Source organism: Argopecten irradians, chromosome 12, assembly GCF_041381155.1.
Source record: "Argopecten irradians isolate NY chromosome 12, Ai_NY, whole genome shotgun sequence".
NCBI classification, from domain to species: domain Eukaryota; kingdom Metazoa; phylum Mollusca; class Bivalvia; order Pectinida; family Pectinidae; genus Argopecten; species Argopecten irradians.
The window spans coordinates 16074832-16092487 of NC_091145.1; the positions used below are offsets into that span (position 1 = coordinate 16074832).

General features: G+C 35.0%; 2 protein-coding genes across 4 annotated transcripts in view; one reads left to right on the top strand and one right to left on the bottom strand.

Annotated features, from left to right (window-relative positions):
- Positions 1-706: 706 nt before the first annotated feature.
- Positions 707-6613, bottom strand: LOC138336057 (protein CFAP276-like). Of its 3 annotated transcripts, none has more exons than XM_069285334.1 (4): positions 6446-6613; positions 4853-5085; positions 4556-4674; positions 707-1460 (listed from the first exon to the last, which is right to left on the bottom strand). In XM_069285334.1, exons 1-4 carry the CDS (start codon positions 6533-6535, stop codon positions 1390-1392), a joined length of 513 nt encoding a protein of 170 aa, XP_069141435.1. In that variant the 5' UTR covers positions 6536-6613; the 3' UTR covers positions 707-1389. The 3 variants fall into 3 exon arrangements, with proteins under 3 accessions (XP_069141435.1, XP_069141433.1, XP_069141436.1); XM_069285332.1 differs by having other exon boundaries at positions 707-2347; XM_069285335.1 differs by lacking the exon at positions 707-1460 and adding an exon at positions 2354-3320.
- Positions 6614-6827: 214 nt separating this feature from the next.
- The window catches only part of LOC138336865 (endosome/lysosome-associated apoptosis and autophagy regulator family member 2-like), a 28839-nt gene continuing 18010 nt past the window's right edge, over positions 6828-17656 (top strand). Inside the window, exons 1-10 of the mRNA XM_069286468.1 lie at positions 6828-7007; positions 7881-8004; positions 9691-9883; positions 10270-10417; positions 12269-12358; positions 12838-12949; positions 13588-13740; positions 14088-14176; positions 14575-14857; positions 16874-17082. Coding sequence (XP_069142569.1) covers positions 6924-7007; positions 7881-8004; positions 9691-9883; positions 10270-10417; positions 12269-12358; positions 12838-12949; positions 13588-13740; positions 14088-14176; positions 14575-14857; positions 16874-17082 — 1485 coding nt within the window. The 5' untranslated portion in view covers positions 6828-6923. The remainder of the gene's footprint in view (positions 7008-7880; positions 8005-9690; positions 9884-10269; positions 10418-12268; positions 12359-12837; positions 12950-13587; positions 13741-14087; positions 14177-14574; positions 14858-16873; positions 17083-17656) is intronic.

The window sequence follows — 17656 nt, forward strand, 5'->3', positions numbered from 1 at the left end:
AGGATTTTTCAAATTATCTCATTTTTGCTGCGATGCAATACATGGGTTTGATTTCCAGAAAACTCCTTGACGGTCGCAATGACGCAAATTCTATAAATCATATTTCAATGACAATCGGCCTATTAGGAATTGGGGGGAAATGGTGTCATGGTCATAGTTTTGAAGAAGTCGTAATTAAAAATACAAAATGGCCGCAGTGGTCTCTTAAATAGTTGTCTAATTTCAATGCAATTTGGTAATTACGGATGTAATGGGTGACTATTATGTTGACAATAGTTTTTGTTGGGTGTGGGAACAAAAAACGGCTGATTGAGCCAATACCACATATTAACAGTTAGTTCTACTTCGCTAGAGTGATGCCCTTTCTGATGAGTGTCAGTTTTCTAGATCATTGTTTCTATACAGGGGCTGGTGGTGAGGGTGTGGGTAGGGGGTTTGATTCGTCTTTGGTGAAAACCTTTTTAGTTTTGAATGGATCTAGACGGTGACCTCAATGCCAAAGAAAATTAAAACCATCTTTTACTTTAACAATTGAAGAGAATACAGTAAATTATTATATCATTGGATGAAATGGCAATAAGTCCTTATTGGTATCAGAAGTAGTTATTAATTAAAATCAATTAGTTTTATGTTGTAAAATGGGTTGAATAAAATAAAAAAAAATGGATAGATATTTATATAATTATAAACAATTCTAAAACAAGTGAAAAGTTCATATATTTATTACATTAATATGAAACTTAATAACATGATGACGATATCCCTCTTATACATCAAAAACAATGAAACATGAACTTGATATAAAGCTTGTTTTCATAGCTTTTATATAAATCAACAAGAAGTGTGCAAAGAAGTGAATACTAGAAAACACACTGAGTTTGCATAATCTTTTTTCTTTTATATCTAACTTGTTGTTATGTGTAATTGACATAAAATAGACATACGCATATTTATTTACGTAATACTTCAAAGTTAATACAGACATTTAAATTATCTTTATCACAGAGGCTTCATCTATCACAAAACATATATGAAAATATATATAGCATGCAAAATCATATTTCAAAATAAAAAATGAAATATATTTATAAATGTGTAAATGAAATCATTGCATACAAGACATTGTGTAAATAGTTTTCCTTAAAATGTAGAAATGTACATGTATAAGTAGTTGGTAATTATAAATTAATAAAAGGATTTTTATTAGGATGTTTAGTTTTCCATACAACTCATAACATTCAAGATGTTTTGTCCTGTTTGAATGTTCATACACAAGACTGAAGACTGTCCAAATGTTGATTTTTTTTCACCAATAATAGTCTGATATATCCTCTGCGCAGGTGGAAAGCTTTATTTTACAAAGCACATGAGAAATAAGTTCTTAAACTTCTATGTGCAGTAAAATCCGCCATCGTGTTTCCGGGAATAGCCACCATTGGTTCCAGCGCTGTGAGGACTTTCTGTTTATGAGAAAAAGTTAGTTGCATGCTACAGTGATGGTGTTTTAAGTAACAGAGACTTGGTAAGGATAAGTCTAGTAAAGGACAAGTGAGATATAGGGAGGAAGGGAGGCAACTCTCACAGATTGTGGAAAGTGTTAGAAGTAATACGTTCTTTTTCTCATTTAATGCCACATTGCATAACATCTATAATAAAGCTCAAAATATAAGTAATATCAGGGATTTAAGTAATTACATTATATATGTCTCTGGTAATATATAGTAATTATTTATATAAGCATGCATGTTATATAACTTAAATATCATTAGTATATTGAAAGATTAGCAAACATAATTAGGTAATATTAAAATTAATGTATGTGTGTTGGAAATTGGCACATCATTTTTATATATGCATGATTTTTATGATTATTTACTTTTTCATTATTTTACAGCAGAATTTGATCAAGCGTTTTTACATATTTTATATGAAAAAAGTATCAAGAAAAAGATACAAAGGGACAGGTAAAAATAATTAAACTAATTCAACTGAGTAATTAAGAAATGAGAAATAAAAACTATCCCAGAATTATCCAGTTTTAGCAGCATGGAAATAATACAACAGAGACAAAGATAATAAAGCTAGCAGAATAGTTTGATAGAAATGTGAATTGTGCTGTAGAAATGCTAAATACTACTACTAGAGAATGCAATCTAGCGAAAAGTTCTAGATTTTAGTTTCAGTAGAGAAGAAGCTTATAGACTTCTGTTTTGAGATAGGGTGGTTTCGATGAGATTATTCAGAGCTGTGAGTAAAGTCTCTGGCAGTGTGATTTTTTAGTATACAAAGAAGCCTCCATCTATCTTTCGGGAATACCCTCTGTTGGTAGTTTGTGTGTGGTGGCTCTCTGAAAATGGGTTAATAAAGAAACACACATTAAATATTAGGTATACCGGCCTCAAAATTAACTAGGCTTTCTATTTGTTGCAATTGAAAAAAACAACAATACCAGTATTTAAGAACCAAGGTGTCTTTTAAACAATGCATAAATTTTGAGACCATCAAAAATGGTTCAGTCTTCAAAAAAATAAGAAAAATAAGATCATATATAGCATGGTATAAGTAAATGTGGCTGTTGTTGACCATCATTAATTATTTACCTTCAATTTATATGATCTTGTTTTCACATATTTTCTTGTCAACAACTGAACAATTAATATTAGCTTAATTGTGGTATTGATGATATGTATCTGTGTAATAGTAAAAATCCATTCCTCATAGGATCATTAAACAGGGGTCAAAGTGCATACGTGTATATATATATATATCAGTGTTTTAAATAGCTCATTGTTAGCTTTGTTTATTATTTCAGTAAAATTGTAGTAAGTATGTGTACCAACATATCAACATTTATAACAACTACAATGTTCATTAATGATTGGTGAGAAATTGTGTTGTCATACAACTTAAAGTGAAATTGATTATCAAAGTGACTTTTTGGCTAATTTAATAATCTGACACATCTTTATACCGTAATTGAAAATCAATCTTATGTTGCATGTAACAGAGTTATCTGCCCCTGTAGATAGGTATTGATTGTGATGTCATGTATTTGCGAGCATAACGTCATACTTTTCAGAGAAAACAACGTGAATTGTGCCCACAAAATAATGACACAACAATTATTATCTACTCACAAGGGAGATAACTCTGTAACATGAAAAGACAGAATAATCACTTTGACAATGTTAGAACAGGAGACTATTTGATGCCAGAGGGTGACAGTTATTGTGGGAGAGGAGCAAACATTTAAAGAACAAAAAATCCGCCATCTGGCTTTCTTGAATAACCGCTGTTTGTTGTTTGTGTGTGGTGTCCCTCTGTAAGGTTTCAGAGAAATAAAGGCAAATAAAGCACACATAAATATAATCTAAATATTATGACATGCAACCTTTATAATTACACCTAAACCTATGTTGGTTAAGTTGTTAGTACTATATGGTATTCATTCTAATCCCAAATATAGTTTTGGCAGACCGAGTTATACCCAAACCACCTAAGGAAAAGATTCAATGAAATAAATACTAATTAAAACATGCAGTTCTAAATGAATTGGGGATAAGATTGGGATTGTGAACATTTTCACAACATCTAAAGAAACAAGAGATCACAGAGGGATCTTGGTGCCCACTAAAGGATGATCTATAATGGAAAGAGGGATTTTTTCTCTGACTTTCAAACTTTATTAAAATTTAAGATTGCTGCCTGTCGGCTATCCTGTTGACCTATCTGTCCCAAAATGCAATATGGACAACTAGGGCCCTAAGGAAACCTGCAAATGATTTTTGAGACAGACCCTTTGAGTACACTCTCAGAAACAGTGGTAACAAACTTCAACTATCAAAATCTAAGATGGCGGCCTATCAGCCATCTTGCTAACGGTCTGTTCCAAAATGCAAAATTAAAGTCCTAGAAGACCTTTACATATAAAATTTGAGTCTGATCCCTTTAATTAGCAATTTATGAGAAATAGAGGTGTTAACAAACTTTCAATTATCAAAATCCAAAATGGTGGCCTATCATCCATGTCATAGACAGATCAGTCCCAAAATGCAATACATGTATACACAATGAGCTCAAGTTTCCTAATGGAACATACTTATGAAATATGATCCAGATCCCTTTGGTGCTTTCTGAGATATAGCGTTAACAAGAATAGTTAACGGATAGAAGGACAGACAACAGATCCCATCAGGTGATAGTGTGTTAAATTAAAAATGTTTTATCTAAGACATCTGATGGAGAAATCACTTTTAAAGTTTCCAACAGGATATCAAAATATCTAGATAATAATTATTCCTGAAATTATTATGCAACTAAGATAATTTACATAAATTTTAAAGCTACATCTTGTCAACTTGAAAAGGTGTAACTCAAAGTTGAAGAGTATTGTTTTGGTTCACTATCTATTTAACTGAAAAAGTTTACCATGGTCTGGTCACCCGGGGCAAATCCTAGACATGTTACTGTACAAGTATGCAGAAAGGGAATTTATATATAATCATATCTAGTACCTTATTTTATAGTAAAAGTAAAAAGTACTAATCATACAAACCTATTGCATTTTCTATGGAGTGGATGCTCTCTTTCTTCTTCTGAGATGAGATAGAAAGAGGGTGGTTTAGGTAAGGCTTAGCTTTTATCACTTCTTTTTCACGATTCTTCAGCACACGCCTGAAAAGAGATTACTTATTTTCACATTCTCTCATCAAATATTCACATTTGAAACTAACTTACAGATTTTTTACCATGACTACCATCTAAATATCTAAGAAGTCTTTATGATGTAATATGACCACATACAGCAAACTGACTAACATGTAGAGTTCTTACTGCGATAAGATATATTTACCCATGATCAGCCCCCACTGTCTCTGGCTGGTAAAGTGTCTCATTTGGATCTTTCAGAAATGCTTGATGATGATTGTACTGGGATTTTAATATAAAGTCCAGACTATCCCTTGGTGCTACTGGATCTTGGTGATAAATTTCACGCCGTGAAGAAGCTAGAGTACATGTGCTATTAAGTCTGTTCCAGGGATCCTCGTTCTGGGCTAGATGTGTTGGTTTCTGGTATCCTGCAATCTGTAAACAACCCAAAGTTCAATCATTTGAATATTGACACATTTTTGGGAATTGGGGAGTTTAAGTTACAATGCAAAATTAATAATGTTCTACTAACACCAGGGATACAAGTCTAAAATGGTTTATATTTAGGCCTGGCCACCCTTATATATAGATACTCCAGGAGTAACTATGACTGTCATTAAATCCACCCCTGGACTATCTCATAGTAAAATGAAGGCTGTTCGGAAAAAAACTGACCTATCCGAGACCTGCAGAGACATGTACATTACAAAGAGAGTGACGCCCAACTTCAAAGCCACACAGTCAATCACAGTGTACTGTTATTTGATTCTTTTTGTACACTGTACATCAAAGAATCAATTTACCTATATTTTCTACTGCCTTTCGTTTCACTATGAGATAGTCCAGGGGTGTATAACCGTAAACGTCAGTGATAATAGCCCTGGAGTATCAAGCTGACCACTCGGCCACCGCGGCCCCTATTCAATCAGACGGATATCGACATAAATATCTATTATCCACTATGTTTCTGATTCAACATTTAACTAAGTAACTTGTAAGGCTACCATAACCGGAATACATGTGTAACAGGGTGAGAGTAGTGTGCTGACAGCCAGTCTCAAGTCGTGACCCTGACTTACTGTTCCACCGCTCTACCAACTGAGCTAGAAGGCGACTGTATCACTATATATTTGTACAATTAAAACCTGCTACACTACTCCCCTCTTTCAAACATCTGTTCATAAACCAACCCAGGTTCTGTCTCCAACGATGCCTCTCATTCTCATATAGCTTTCACTTGGAGTGGTCTAGTATGGCACCAAATGTAACAGGGAGATAGTAGTTTGCCGGCAACCGGGCTCGAACACAAGCATAAAATTACTGGTCCACCACTCTATCGACTGAGCTAAAGGGAATTTCTCCCTAAAACAAAGCTACAAGACTACCATATCACTATGTAGAAATTAAAACCTGCTACACATATACTAGCTACAATTGTAGCGGAAAAGATAAGTCAGTCAGAAGGTGATATCTTTTCCGCTACAACAGTAGCTACACATATACATGTGTGAACTTTACAATTTTTTAGGCTAACAATGAGATGGTGAAAAGGAAAGTTCTGTGTGTTCCTGTACTCGTCATATTCTATACTTTATTCTTTACAAAACATGGTATTCCACTACAGTACTAATCCAAAATATCAGATAGGCACCTCTAGGCTCTACTCTAACATTATTGGAACAATACGTATTAACTGTTAGGCTTACTGTTAACTTACGTTTCCACCGATTGGGTGTGCATATCTACAGTATACCGTGCATAATCATTACCACAAATTAATTGATTTACATTTTACCTCAGCTTTAAGTTGACCCATGAAGTTGTCGTCATTCTGGTTTCGAGGGAAGGAATAAGGATCTCGATTAGACATCATTTGCCTTTCCATTGTACTGTTTAGGTTCACTTGACAGCTGATGGCCTCAAAATACCGCGGTTATTGGTAACGCTTCTATAGCAACGCGGGTCACGCGAGATCTCGGGATCAACGTTGTTTGTCTGGGTTTTTTAAAGAATCAGTTTGGCTTATATAATTCTTTCTTTAGTTGAATCTTGACTAAAGTCTTTTAAAATCATAGTTCTAATAAATTGATACGAATTGATTAAATTTTTAATTAATAATAATAAAAACTATTTCCGTTCCAGCGCGCAGACGTACAAATCATTTCCGGTTTCCGTGGCCAACAAACCATCACCATCTGGTTCAACCTGTCATCTGCATATGTGACAATTCAACAACACACAGCTAGGTGTCGTCGTTGTCTTTGTGGTAGACAATGGCCATATTTTGGGTGCTGGTATTTTCATTTCTGTTAACTGCATACACATCTGGTGACCAACTTTTGCCAACCTGTCAGCCGGTAAGATGTTTTGTGTTGATGATGTTGATGTTTCAGTAGTCATGTGGTTGATCATCATGATACAATACTGTACAGTGAAGTGCTGCTTCTTTTGTTTGTTCATGTGCATTTGCACGTTGTTCAAGAAAAACAAATGCATCCCCGCAAAACTGATAAAAACATATACTGGAAGGTACTGATTTTGTACTGTTGTTACAAATAATTTGCCAGATAACACCGAATTAAATTTATGTATCATGATCAGAATATGGCTCGGCTCCATTCCAGCAACAAGGTAACCTCCATATTGTGACTACAGGTATGCACCCTGCATGGAACGATCTGTAGCGGGATTGGACTGATACATGTGCATGTATATTATACCGCAAGGAAATTAGGACATGATAAAAAATTTGACATAGATTAACACAGCAATTCAATATCATGGAATTCAATGGAATTCCACAGCAATTTATGGCATTTCACATTTGTTCAATGAAATTCCACTGTCTTTTATGAAATTCTACTCAAATCCTGTTGCATTTTATAAATTTCAGTTTCTGCAGCGGTCCATAGGATTCCAGACCATCCAATGTTATTCCATGTAAATCCAGTGTTCAATGGAATTTCACGGCATTCCATGGAATTCCAGAGTGTTTAATAAAATTTCAAGACTTTATTTATGGAATCCCACAGCATTTTATGGAATTCAATAACATTTTATATATGGAATTCAATAACATTTTATATATGGAATTCCACAGTATTAAGTAGAATTTCCAGTGGCACTGTGGGTTTCATTGGAATTCCATGGTTGTCCATGGAATGCCATTGAAGCAATCACAGAATTCTGATAATAAAAAAGAATCATTTAATTTAATTATGACTTTGCAGACTGACTTTCACTACGAGTATACAGAATGTGATAGTGATGGTGGACGATGGCGTGTTTCTGTTCCTGAGCCTAACAAATGTACAGGCGGGGCTCCACCGCCACCTGTCAGGGGCAAAGACTGCAGTAAGTATCAAACTAGATCTGCTAGGAAGAAATTTATTGTATACATACTAAATTGATGATAAGTTATAAGTCTTAAGCAGTAGAAAAAAGTAGTCATTTATAATTCAATTATTGACCCTGCTCATTGTGCTCAACAAGGATGTGAAGACAGGGATATCAAATTAGAGAAATTGCTAGGTAATTCTGAATTATGTTACTTTTTGATGAAGGTTTAATATTCATTTAAATTGCTCAATTCCATGGCCATGAATCCAGGAACAGCCTCATTAGTTTCATTGCCATTATGAACCTAAAATTTATGGCCAGGCAAGCATGATATGACATCACAATGGATTTTGTGCTCAGGACAGCCAATGGAAATTGCTTCAGGTTATACGGTAAACCTCCGGTTAATTCGAACCGCCGGATAGTTCGAACACACGATTTTTTCCAGAAAAACGGTAATTTTTTAGCTAGTGATAGTTCGAACACTGACTTTTTATAATCAATCCTATTTCGGATAGTTCGAACACGTCAAATTATGAACGTAAAAGTAAGATTTTTGTCGGCAAATCGGCGCAATGGGGTAGTTCGAACACGACGCAACGGGGTCCCTAAAAATGGCGATATATTTTGCATATTGCAACAGTTTTGATGATTGGAATAAAGATTTATAAATGATCATTATAATGACCAATAATTATAAACACATGGAAGAAATCACCAATGTTTGTTAAGTCCAATCTAGATACGGATATCATTTAAGTCGACATTATTTAGAATATGCATTCAATCTATCTTTAATCAGCCAATCAAGGTGTTAAATTACCTGTAAACATGTGCCTCACGCTGGCTTGGACAGGCCAGTTACGAGGTGTCACAGTGAGCATCAAAAGCCAGCCGCTGGGTCACAGCAAGTGAGTGTAATTACATATTCAGCTCCAGCCAAAACAATCCACGTGTTGGGTAATTGAACAATAGATACGTAGCTTTTCATCAGGTTAAAACTAGTTACGTAATTTTAGAAGCAGACAATATGCAATCGGGTTTTGGACAATCTGACAGTCACAGTGCGATTGTGACCTAATTTTACAAAATGAATGTAAACAAATATTTTCAACAGCAGTTTCGTAAATGCAACCGGATTTTCTTTAACTAAAAAAGTAAATAAATAAATTTACGTTTGTCACGAAATATAATAAAGATCTAACTAGATTTTCTGTGGTTTAGATAAAGTTTCTATCTCAGTTAACGAACGTCAATGTTGTAAATTATAGGCCGCGATCGTGAACGGTGCTGTTTGGGGCCTTGTCCACGTGCACATATGCATGCGGCTTCTGCTACGCAATTAATTATAAATTCGCCAATTAAATGCTCATGTTTACAAGAAAATGATTGAATATAATATTTTCAGGAAACTAAATACTTTCCCTTTAGATTTTCTGCCTTACATTGCTTATGCCAGGTACATCCGTACTCAAAACTGGTTTTTACCGATTTCAACTCGGATAGTTCAAACTCACGATTTTTTCCTGAAGCTTAATTTTGGATAATTGGAACTGGTCCATCAATATTTATTTAATTTTGTTCAAGCTAACCGAAGGTTTACTGTATTACACTAGTGACATATGCAAACATATTATACACAGGCGAAATAACTTTATATTAGGTGGATAATGTGATTAATTTGTTTATGTTTATTTCCAGAGTTTACTTGTGAGGCTGGTGAGTTCCTTAACATGACTGATCAAGTATGTAGCCCCTGTCCCCCGGGCACTTACTCGCTTGGGGGCGGGGCACGCTTTGACGAATGGGACAAAATTCCTCAGGGTTTCACAGCCAATGTAGATAGTTTCCTGGACTCTTTCATACCTTCCACAGACCACGCCAACTGTACCGAGTAAGTAACTTATAATAACTCGTACTTATAGTGAAAATATTGTGTATGTTGATATCAGTATACAAGATATCTTAGAAATCTCATTTGATTCTGATTTTTTAAAAACGGATATTATTGCAGATTTAAATGACAAGTTGACAGGTTTCCTTGCACTTTTGACCATATATCTGTTGACTTGTAAAACACACTGATATATATTTTCTAAGGCTTATTGCAATAATAAACATACCTGGCTCCGATTTCTCGAAACAAAAGTACAGACTTATGTCAAAACTTAAGTTTTTCTCCTTAAATAACTCATGTTGATAAAATTGACTTAAGTCAAATTTTGACTTAAGTTTGTTTCGAGAAATCGGGGCCTGTAGTGTTTTGTTCTGCTTTTACAGTACCGAGTGGAAACCTAAAGGTGAATTCATAGCCTCCTACCCAGGTCCCTGTTCTGCTAGTCTGGTGTACTCTGTGACCTTGGTCCAGCCCGGATCAGTGACCTTCGATTACCAGTACACAGACTCCGCTTCCATGTTCCAATTTAAGGTAATATTTTCTCCCCTCTAATAGGCTGTCATAATTATGTGCAGTGCACGTGTATTGTTTCTGAGATAAATGATGGTCCACACTTCTGGGTCGGAAGTTCAAATCCCATGTGGGGCAGTTTCTAGATACAGTCAAACCTGTGTATAAAGGACACCCAGTGTCCTTTATAGAGAGGTGTCCTTTATATAGAGGTCTGTGTTTTGACGAGTTATGTCCCCTGAGCGGTTCAACCTAATTATAAAGCAATCTTTCCATACACAAATACATGTATTTGTCTCATTTTCTTTTCATTTGGTTCATTTTGGAATAAATGAATAGTAACATAATTATTATTTAAAGGAATATGTACAGTATATTTATATTTTTCATTTCAATCAAATCAGAAAAAATGAATCTGAAACAATTATTTGATAAATTGTATACATGTATCTGTGGGTTTTTTTTATTCACTTTCAGCTACATACTGCATATCAAATAAATAAAGCAAGGTTATTCAGGACAAATAATTTATTAACAGAGCCTTTCGTGAAGGTTTTGAACAAGCCATAATATCGTCTGTGTTTGTAAAATCCCAAATAAAAAGTGTCACAAAATGAGAAAATCGATGTTTGGGCTCGTTCAAAAATTTACATTTGGGGTTGACAATATCTTAGAAGATTCCATCTTTTCGCCACTATTATGCATTGGTCCGTACATGTAATTGTTCTAAACACATTGTTAATGAGCCGAGTAAAGTGTCCACGCTGTCTTGAATCTCTGTTATTTCAGACAAAACAAATGTAAAGACATGTAGTCGTGAACTGGCTGACATCAAAAAGTCGCTATACAAACAATGGTTCACACCCAACAAGTCCCGAAGGTGTATTCCAACACAGATATAATGCAAACCCCAGAGTGTTACGAAATATGACGTAAGGGAAATAACTCTAATTGACTAACGCAGAAGAACATTGACAATATGGCTTCCTTTGTTGTTTTACCGATGCACAGGTTCAATAAAAGATATTCGCTGTTTGTATTATAGAATATTTACTGTCTTCAGGTTAAATCTAAGTGTCCGCTTTATTCATAGAAAGTGTCCGCTATACATATTCAAGTCATACAGTGATTTTCATTCAAAAACGATGTCTTTTTGTGTCTTCTACTGTATATTTACGTAGTCTAACTTCTACTGAAAGCTTATGTTTTTTTCGAGTGAAAGTACCGACGTTCGGAAAATTTATTTGTGTCCGTTATATGGAAATTTTACCGACTTACGGACAAAATTTAGTGTCTGCTGTCCGCAATGAGGAGGTGTCTACTATATACATGACATTTATATAGTGATTTTTGCTGGGGATTCCTTGCACTGTCCGTTATGGACAGGTGTCCGCTATATAGAGGTGTCCGCTATTGCAGGTTTGACTGTACTGGTTTCCTGGTCGGTGGTTTTTCTCCGGGTACTCTTGATTTTCTCCATCAACAAACCTGGCATGTCTTTATACATGACCCTGGCTGTTAATAGGACATTAAACAAATAAAAACTGTACAGCTCTGGCTGATATCTGTGTAACTGACCTTTTATCAGGATAGTCACCAAATCAACATGTTCACATTGATTTCTTTACTCTTCTGGAGGGTCTTGACTGATAAAATGCTGATGCAAGAAAACTGTTTGATACAGATGATCGAATTCATAACACAGAATGACCACTTTTACTTGGTTTGTGACGAGGGGATGCCAATATTAAGATAACACTGAAATGATTGTATGTTAACTAGAATTTTTAACCATTTTATCAACATAATGGAGAATAGTGTAAGTAAGTCTATTGTGTACTCAGTGAGACCTTGTACATTTCTGGTTGACAGGTACAAAATGATCAGTGCCAGTCTGTTGATGATCAGGAAGCCAACAAATGGCCGGGACCCACAAAGGACGGAGAATTCAAGACAGTGAATGTAGGTAGCGGATGACTGGTCACTTTGCCTTCTGCATGTTGTCTGTAACTATTACCATGAAAACATAATTGGGGCTTGTGATTTGGTTAACATTTGGTCCTATGTTTAAAGGAAAGACCTTTATCTTCATTCAAGACTACAGAGGTCAAATGGTCTAAAGTTTTGACTAAAATGGTTATTTTTTGCGTTGAGAAATCAGGGCTTGATACTGGGCCAGTAGCATGTTTCAATGAATGATACCCAAGTTTGTTTAAAGTTTAATTTTCTTGGGGCATAGAAACTTTTATTGATTCCCCTATATGTCTTTTTTTAATTTATGCACCATGACTACCAGGTAGGAGGTGGGGATTCAGGCCCATTGGGTCCTTGTTATTGTTTCCAAGCAAGATTTTAGCAAATTATTAAAAGGTTTCAACGGTATAATGAACACTTTTATAACATGATTACGCACATCACTATGTAATTTGGTTTTATTGTAGCTGAAGTTAAAAACTGGACTGAATGTGATTATCTGGAGGACAATGGGACTAAACCTTGGAGATTCCAATGCAAAATATAAACCAGTCATGATCCGCAAGATTGAAGTGACAGGTTAGTGTCAATTCAATATTATTGTATCATTTTGTACATTGGATTGTCGTAACGTTAAATATTGACTCATAAGAACAAAATTTGGCGGTTAGGAAAATTTTTAATTGAGACGGATTAGACTGGGATTGAAGGTTGTCTAAATTAACAGGAATTACAAATTAAAAAAATAAATAAATAAAAGTTTGATATACCATTAATCTGATAATCAATTTTTTAGTTTTGCTAGCTAATCAAATAACCTTTTATCAGTGGTCTGTCGTCCGTCTGTTCTTCCGTCCATCTGTAAATAATTCTTGTTATTATTTCTCCGTCCATCTGTAAATAATTTCTTGTTATTATTTCTCAAAAAAAGTACTGAAGAAATCCGTCTCAAATTCTATAACACAGACTCCACTTGGCCCCTAGTTAAGCATATTACCAGGGTTGCCCCATCAGAGAAATATGTTAATTTTGATTATGATTTAGTGCAGTGGTGAACTCGTGCATTTGTGATATAACTAATGCATACAGAAAATACATATTGAGCTCAATCATATTTTAGCTTAATATATCTATCTAGCGTGAAAAGAATTAAAATATATGATTGTCGCTAAATTAATTATACATATGTTTACAGTGTGTTGTTTGTGTTTGTACAGGTGTTGCCTATACATCAGAGTGTACCAAGTGTCGGGCCGGGACTCACAGCCCTAAAGAAGGCGCTCAGTTCTGTTCTCCATGCGACATTAACTCTTTTTCAGACCGTGGGTCACCAGCATGTCAACCATGTGATCCAGAAACTCAATATTCGCGTAAGTTATTGGAAGATAGTGGGTTAACTGTTAATCTTAATTGATCCAAAAATTTAATAAAAGAATTACTATATATTAAGTAAATTTGAATTCTTTCTAGTCTGATAGATTATTACTGCAGGGCATAAAAAACCCAGTTAAATATATATATATTTTGTATAAATAATAAAAAAATAATTTTTGACAAATGTATGTCCACTTACGATAATAAATAGATAAATAAATAAATCAGTTGAGAAAAGTACCATTTAATAGATTTCTATACAGATATTAAAATGTCTACTGGCAAATTGCCGTCTCAAAATAATTTTGCTTTGTACTTGCAATGGCATTATATTGTTATTCAGGAAAGGGAGCAACAAAATGCGTGGATAGGCCAGTCTGTTCTGAAAGAGACTACTATGAGACTCAGGCACCGTGTAATGCTGAAAAGAAGGTTAGAGGATATCTCTGTTAGAAACAGTATAACACATAACAGTTAAAACAGTTTTGTTATATTATTGATATTTCACTAGTTTAAACAATTCATTACACTAGCAAAGCAGAATACACTATAATGCTTAAAACCAATTATATTTTCACATAAAATATTACGTAAAAAAATGTGATTGTCGTAAAAATATTTAAAACACAGGTAAAGTAGAACCTATATGTCCAGATCATGAAATTAAATCCATGTGTTAGCTAGTTAGGCTTCAGAACGCAAAATTAAGGTGCTAAGAGAATAAGTTAGGTTTGACTGACTGAATATTGAATGTATGTACAAATAAAGTATGACTGTCCTCCAATAAAGTTACCAGCCTAAAGGTAATTAACATCTAACTTCTCCTACAGACTTACACCGAATACAAATGGATCCTACCTCAAATCTGCCGACAAAACGTTGACGGAGCCGTAAGTCTCCCCCCTGAGGGACCCCCAAGGGACTGTCCTCCATGTAACCCAGGCCACGAGTATGTACAGGGTGTCTGTCAGGTGTGTCCCGACAATAAGTTCTCAGATGGCTCAGGATTGTGTCAGTTGTGTCCAGCATCGACCTCCCCTACCTACGGCATTGAATACAAATGGTGGAACGAAATGCCCGTCAACATGTCGTCTGAGTGCATCACATTCACTGGTAGGATATGTTCATCTTATTTTCATATACAGAGAACTCCACATAATCGAATAACGGTTATTTGAATATTTCGGTTATTTGCATAAAATTCTGCGGTCCCGATTTTTTCCTTCTTTATCTTTGTTTTTCAGCTCCGTGTATTTGCATAGACTTTTACATGACCTCCGGTTATTTGAATAAAATATTTGGGAAATTCTAAAAAATAAAATTGAATATTTTTCAATTTTTTTAAATATATTTTTAGCGAAATTCGCCGGTATATGTTTCAAGATACTTCTCTTTTACTAGAAACCATCATAGTGACAGATTAACGTTATCGTATGGCTTGTTATTTTATGCATGAATCTGCAAAGGTATTCGACGCTGTTACGATTTACATCAGCAGCGGTTGATCATAACTTTAGTATAATCACTAAACTCAAACATCTAATTAAAGCATTTGCACTTTCATATATGTTTATTTATTAACGTAACGTACCTTAGTTCGCGATCGGTTGGAGAAACCATGCTTCTTTATAACAATCGCCATTCATGAGTAGTCTCGTTCAACCAGAGTCTTGTTGACTACGACAGACATGTGCATAACAAGCCTCTCGTTGAACGAGACATAAAAGCATGCAAAGTCAGCGTGCAATGACTACCGCAAGTTTCGTACAGTATGTAGGATACAAAAGATACTTGCTACGTTGTTTCATTGCTACTTGAATATGCATTAATTTCTGAAATGTTATCAAGCTATTCGCCGTATAGATCAACAATACAGAGAGAATTCTCAAAACACATTTAGGTCCAGTGAAGGCATGGCTTCATCACCTGCAGTCATTTTCGAATTCATACACATGTGAAAAAACAACACTACTAGTTGATCGGCACTTTGAAGTTTAATCACGATCGTAAGTTCATTTTGCCAGGCAAATGTACGTAAATTTGTTTATTATTTAGGTTCAGAATTGTAGACACAAATTCAATCCTGTTTAGTTATTGCATTTGATATCGATCGTTTAGCTGTTTCTCAAATATTCACGTGTCGATCTAAGTCTAACGTAAACAAGAATCTAATATTGGAATATTTTTTGTTATTAAACAATTAAAATCGATTTACAACTTTGAAAATATTTACTTGTTGTTCGTTTTCAGTGTAAATAATTTACGTATTTATCAAGTAAACGAAACGATATCTATTTGTCTGTTCACATACATATGTGTGAGGTCATACGAAGGTGCAAAATGTCATCTCCGCCTATTCGAATACTCCAGTTATTTGCATATTTTCTTCTGGTAAATGACTTATTCAAATAAGCGGAATCCTCTGTACTAGAAATTATGTTATCTTGATTTGATAATTGTCGTTAAACTGTAATTAGCCTAATCACCTTTTGAACAACTGAGCCCAGGTAGCTTAATTGGTAGAGCATCTGATTAGTGTTTAGTTGATCTCCTCTACTGATATAGTATCCAACCATTATTACATAATTCTAATTATTATTCTGTAACCTATACCTAATAAGTTATAATTTGGTGGTGGTCTCATAAGGCGTTTAGGTCAAGTTGTCATTTCTGAATTGACCATAACAGGGCTCGAATTTCAGGCTATTTTACTTGCTTTTTGCAAGTAGATACACCAGAAGAGCAAGTGAAAAAAATATGCACTTGCATATTTCAGCAAGTGGTTTTTATTATAGACAACTGTAAAAATGACAAAATGATTTTGAAAAATTGTTTTAATGGAAAATAATGGGACACAGTTCTTATTATAATGTTGTTGATATATCTATACACCTCACATCATCATGCAAAAATAAATGATTTTATATATAACAAAATAGTAATTTGAATACAAATATTTAATTACAAGTAAAATATATTTTAGCAAGTACAAATTTAGGGCAATTGCTATTTTTAGCAAGTGACAAAAAATGTAAAATTCGAGCCATGCATAAAGTCATACCTAGGGAAGTGAGCAAACTAAGATTTTATGTATCTCAGTACTTCAGTACTTTGATTAATATCTTTCAGAGTCTGAGTGTGAGTCGGAGTCCCAGTGGATGGTAGCAGGTGGCCATGTTCACACTCACTATGGACGCGGCGATGACGCCTACCTTATTCTACTGCTCAAGGTTGGAGGCTTTCGTAACTATGGCACCAATGATGGAGGAGAAGTCGCTGCAATCGAGTTTGTGTTTGAGACCAACTGTACAGGGAAATGTGAATTCATCTTCTTGTCGGTATGTGTTTTTGTCATGTAATACTGTGTCACTGTCTGACAAAGTGCCACATAATCTTAAAGTTAGTATGGTGATCTAATAGCACAGGACAATGGGAATATGACCTAAGAATATGTTTCAAGTTTTTAGCCCACCATCATCAGATGGCTGGGCTATTCAAAATCGCTTTTGTCCGTGGTCTGGTCGTCCGTCCGGTCGTTCCGTCCGTCGCAGTCTGTCATAGATAATCCGTCCGGTTAACTCGTCAATTCTTGTGCTCACTTATCGCTATTTCTCATGAAAGTACTGAAGGATCTGTCTCAAAATTCTTTATGAAGGTTCCAAGAATTCTGGGGACTTCGGTTTTGCATATTGCATTTGTATAGTATGTATGGACAGATCGTTCAACAAGATGGCCGCCAGGCAGCCAGTTTGGAGTATTTTGGATGGACTTGTTTTGTCCTTTGAATATATTTAAAGTTTGTTATCGCTATTTCTCAGAAAGTACTGAAGGGATCTGTCTCAAATTTCATATGTGTAGGTTCCCCTAGGGACCTAGTTGTGCATATTGCCTTTTGGGACCAACCGGTCAACA

Excerpts from the sequence above, each read along its gene's own strand:
- LOC138336057 (XM_069285334.1), bottom strand. The coding sequence starts at position 6,535 with ATGGAAAGGCAAATGATGTCTAATCGAGATCCTTATTCCTTCCCTCGA. Across the intron at positions 4,675-4,852 it reads ACAGTGGGGGCTGATCATGG|GCGTGTGCTGAAGAATCGTG; the intron begins GTAAATATATCT and ends ATCTCTTTTCAG. Across the intron at positions 1,461-4,555 it reads CTCCATAGAAAATGCAATAG|AAAGTCCTCACAGCGCTGGA; the intron begins GTTTGTATGATT and ends TCTCATAAACAG.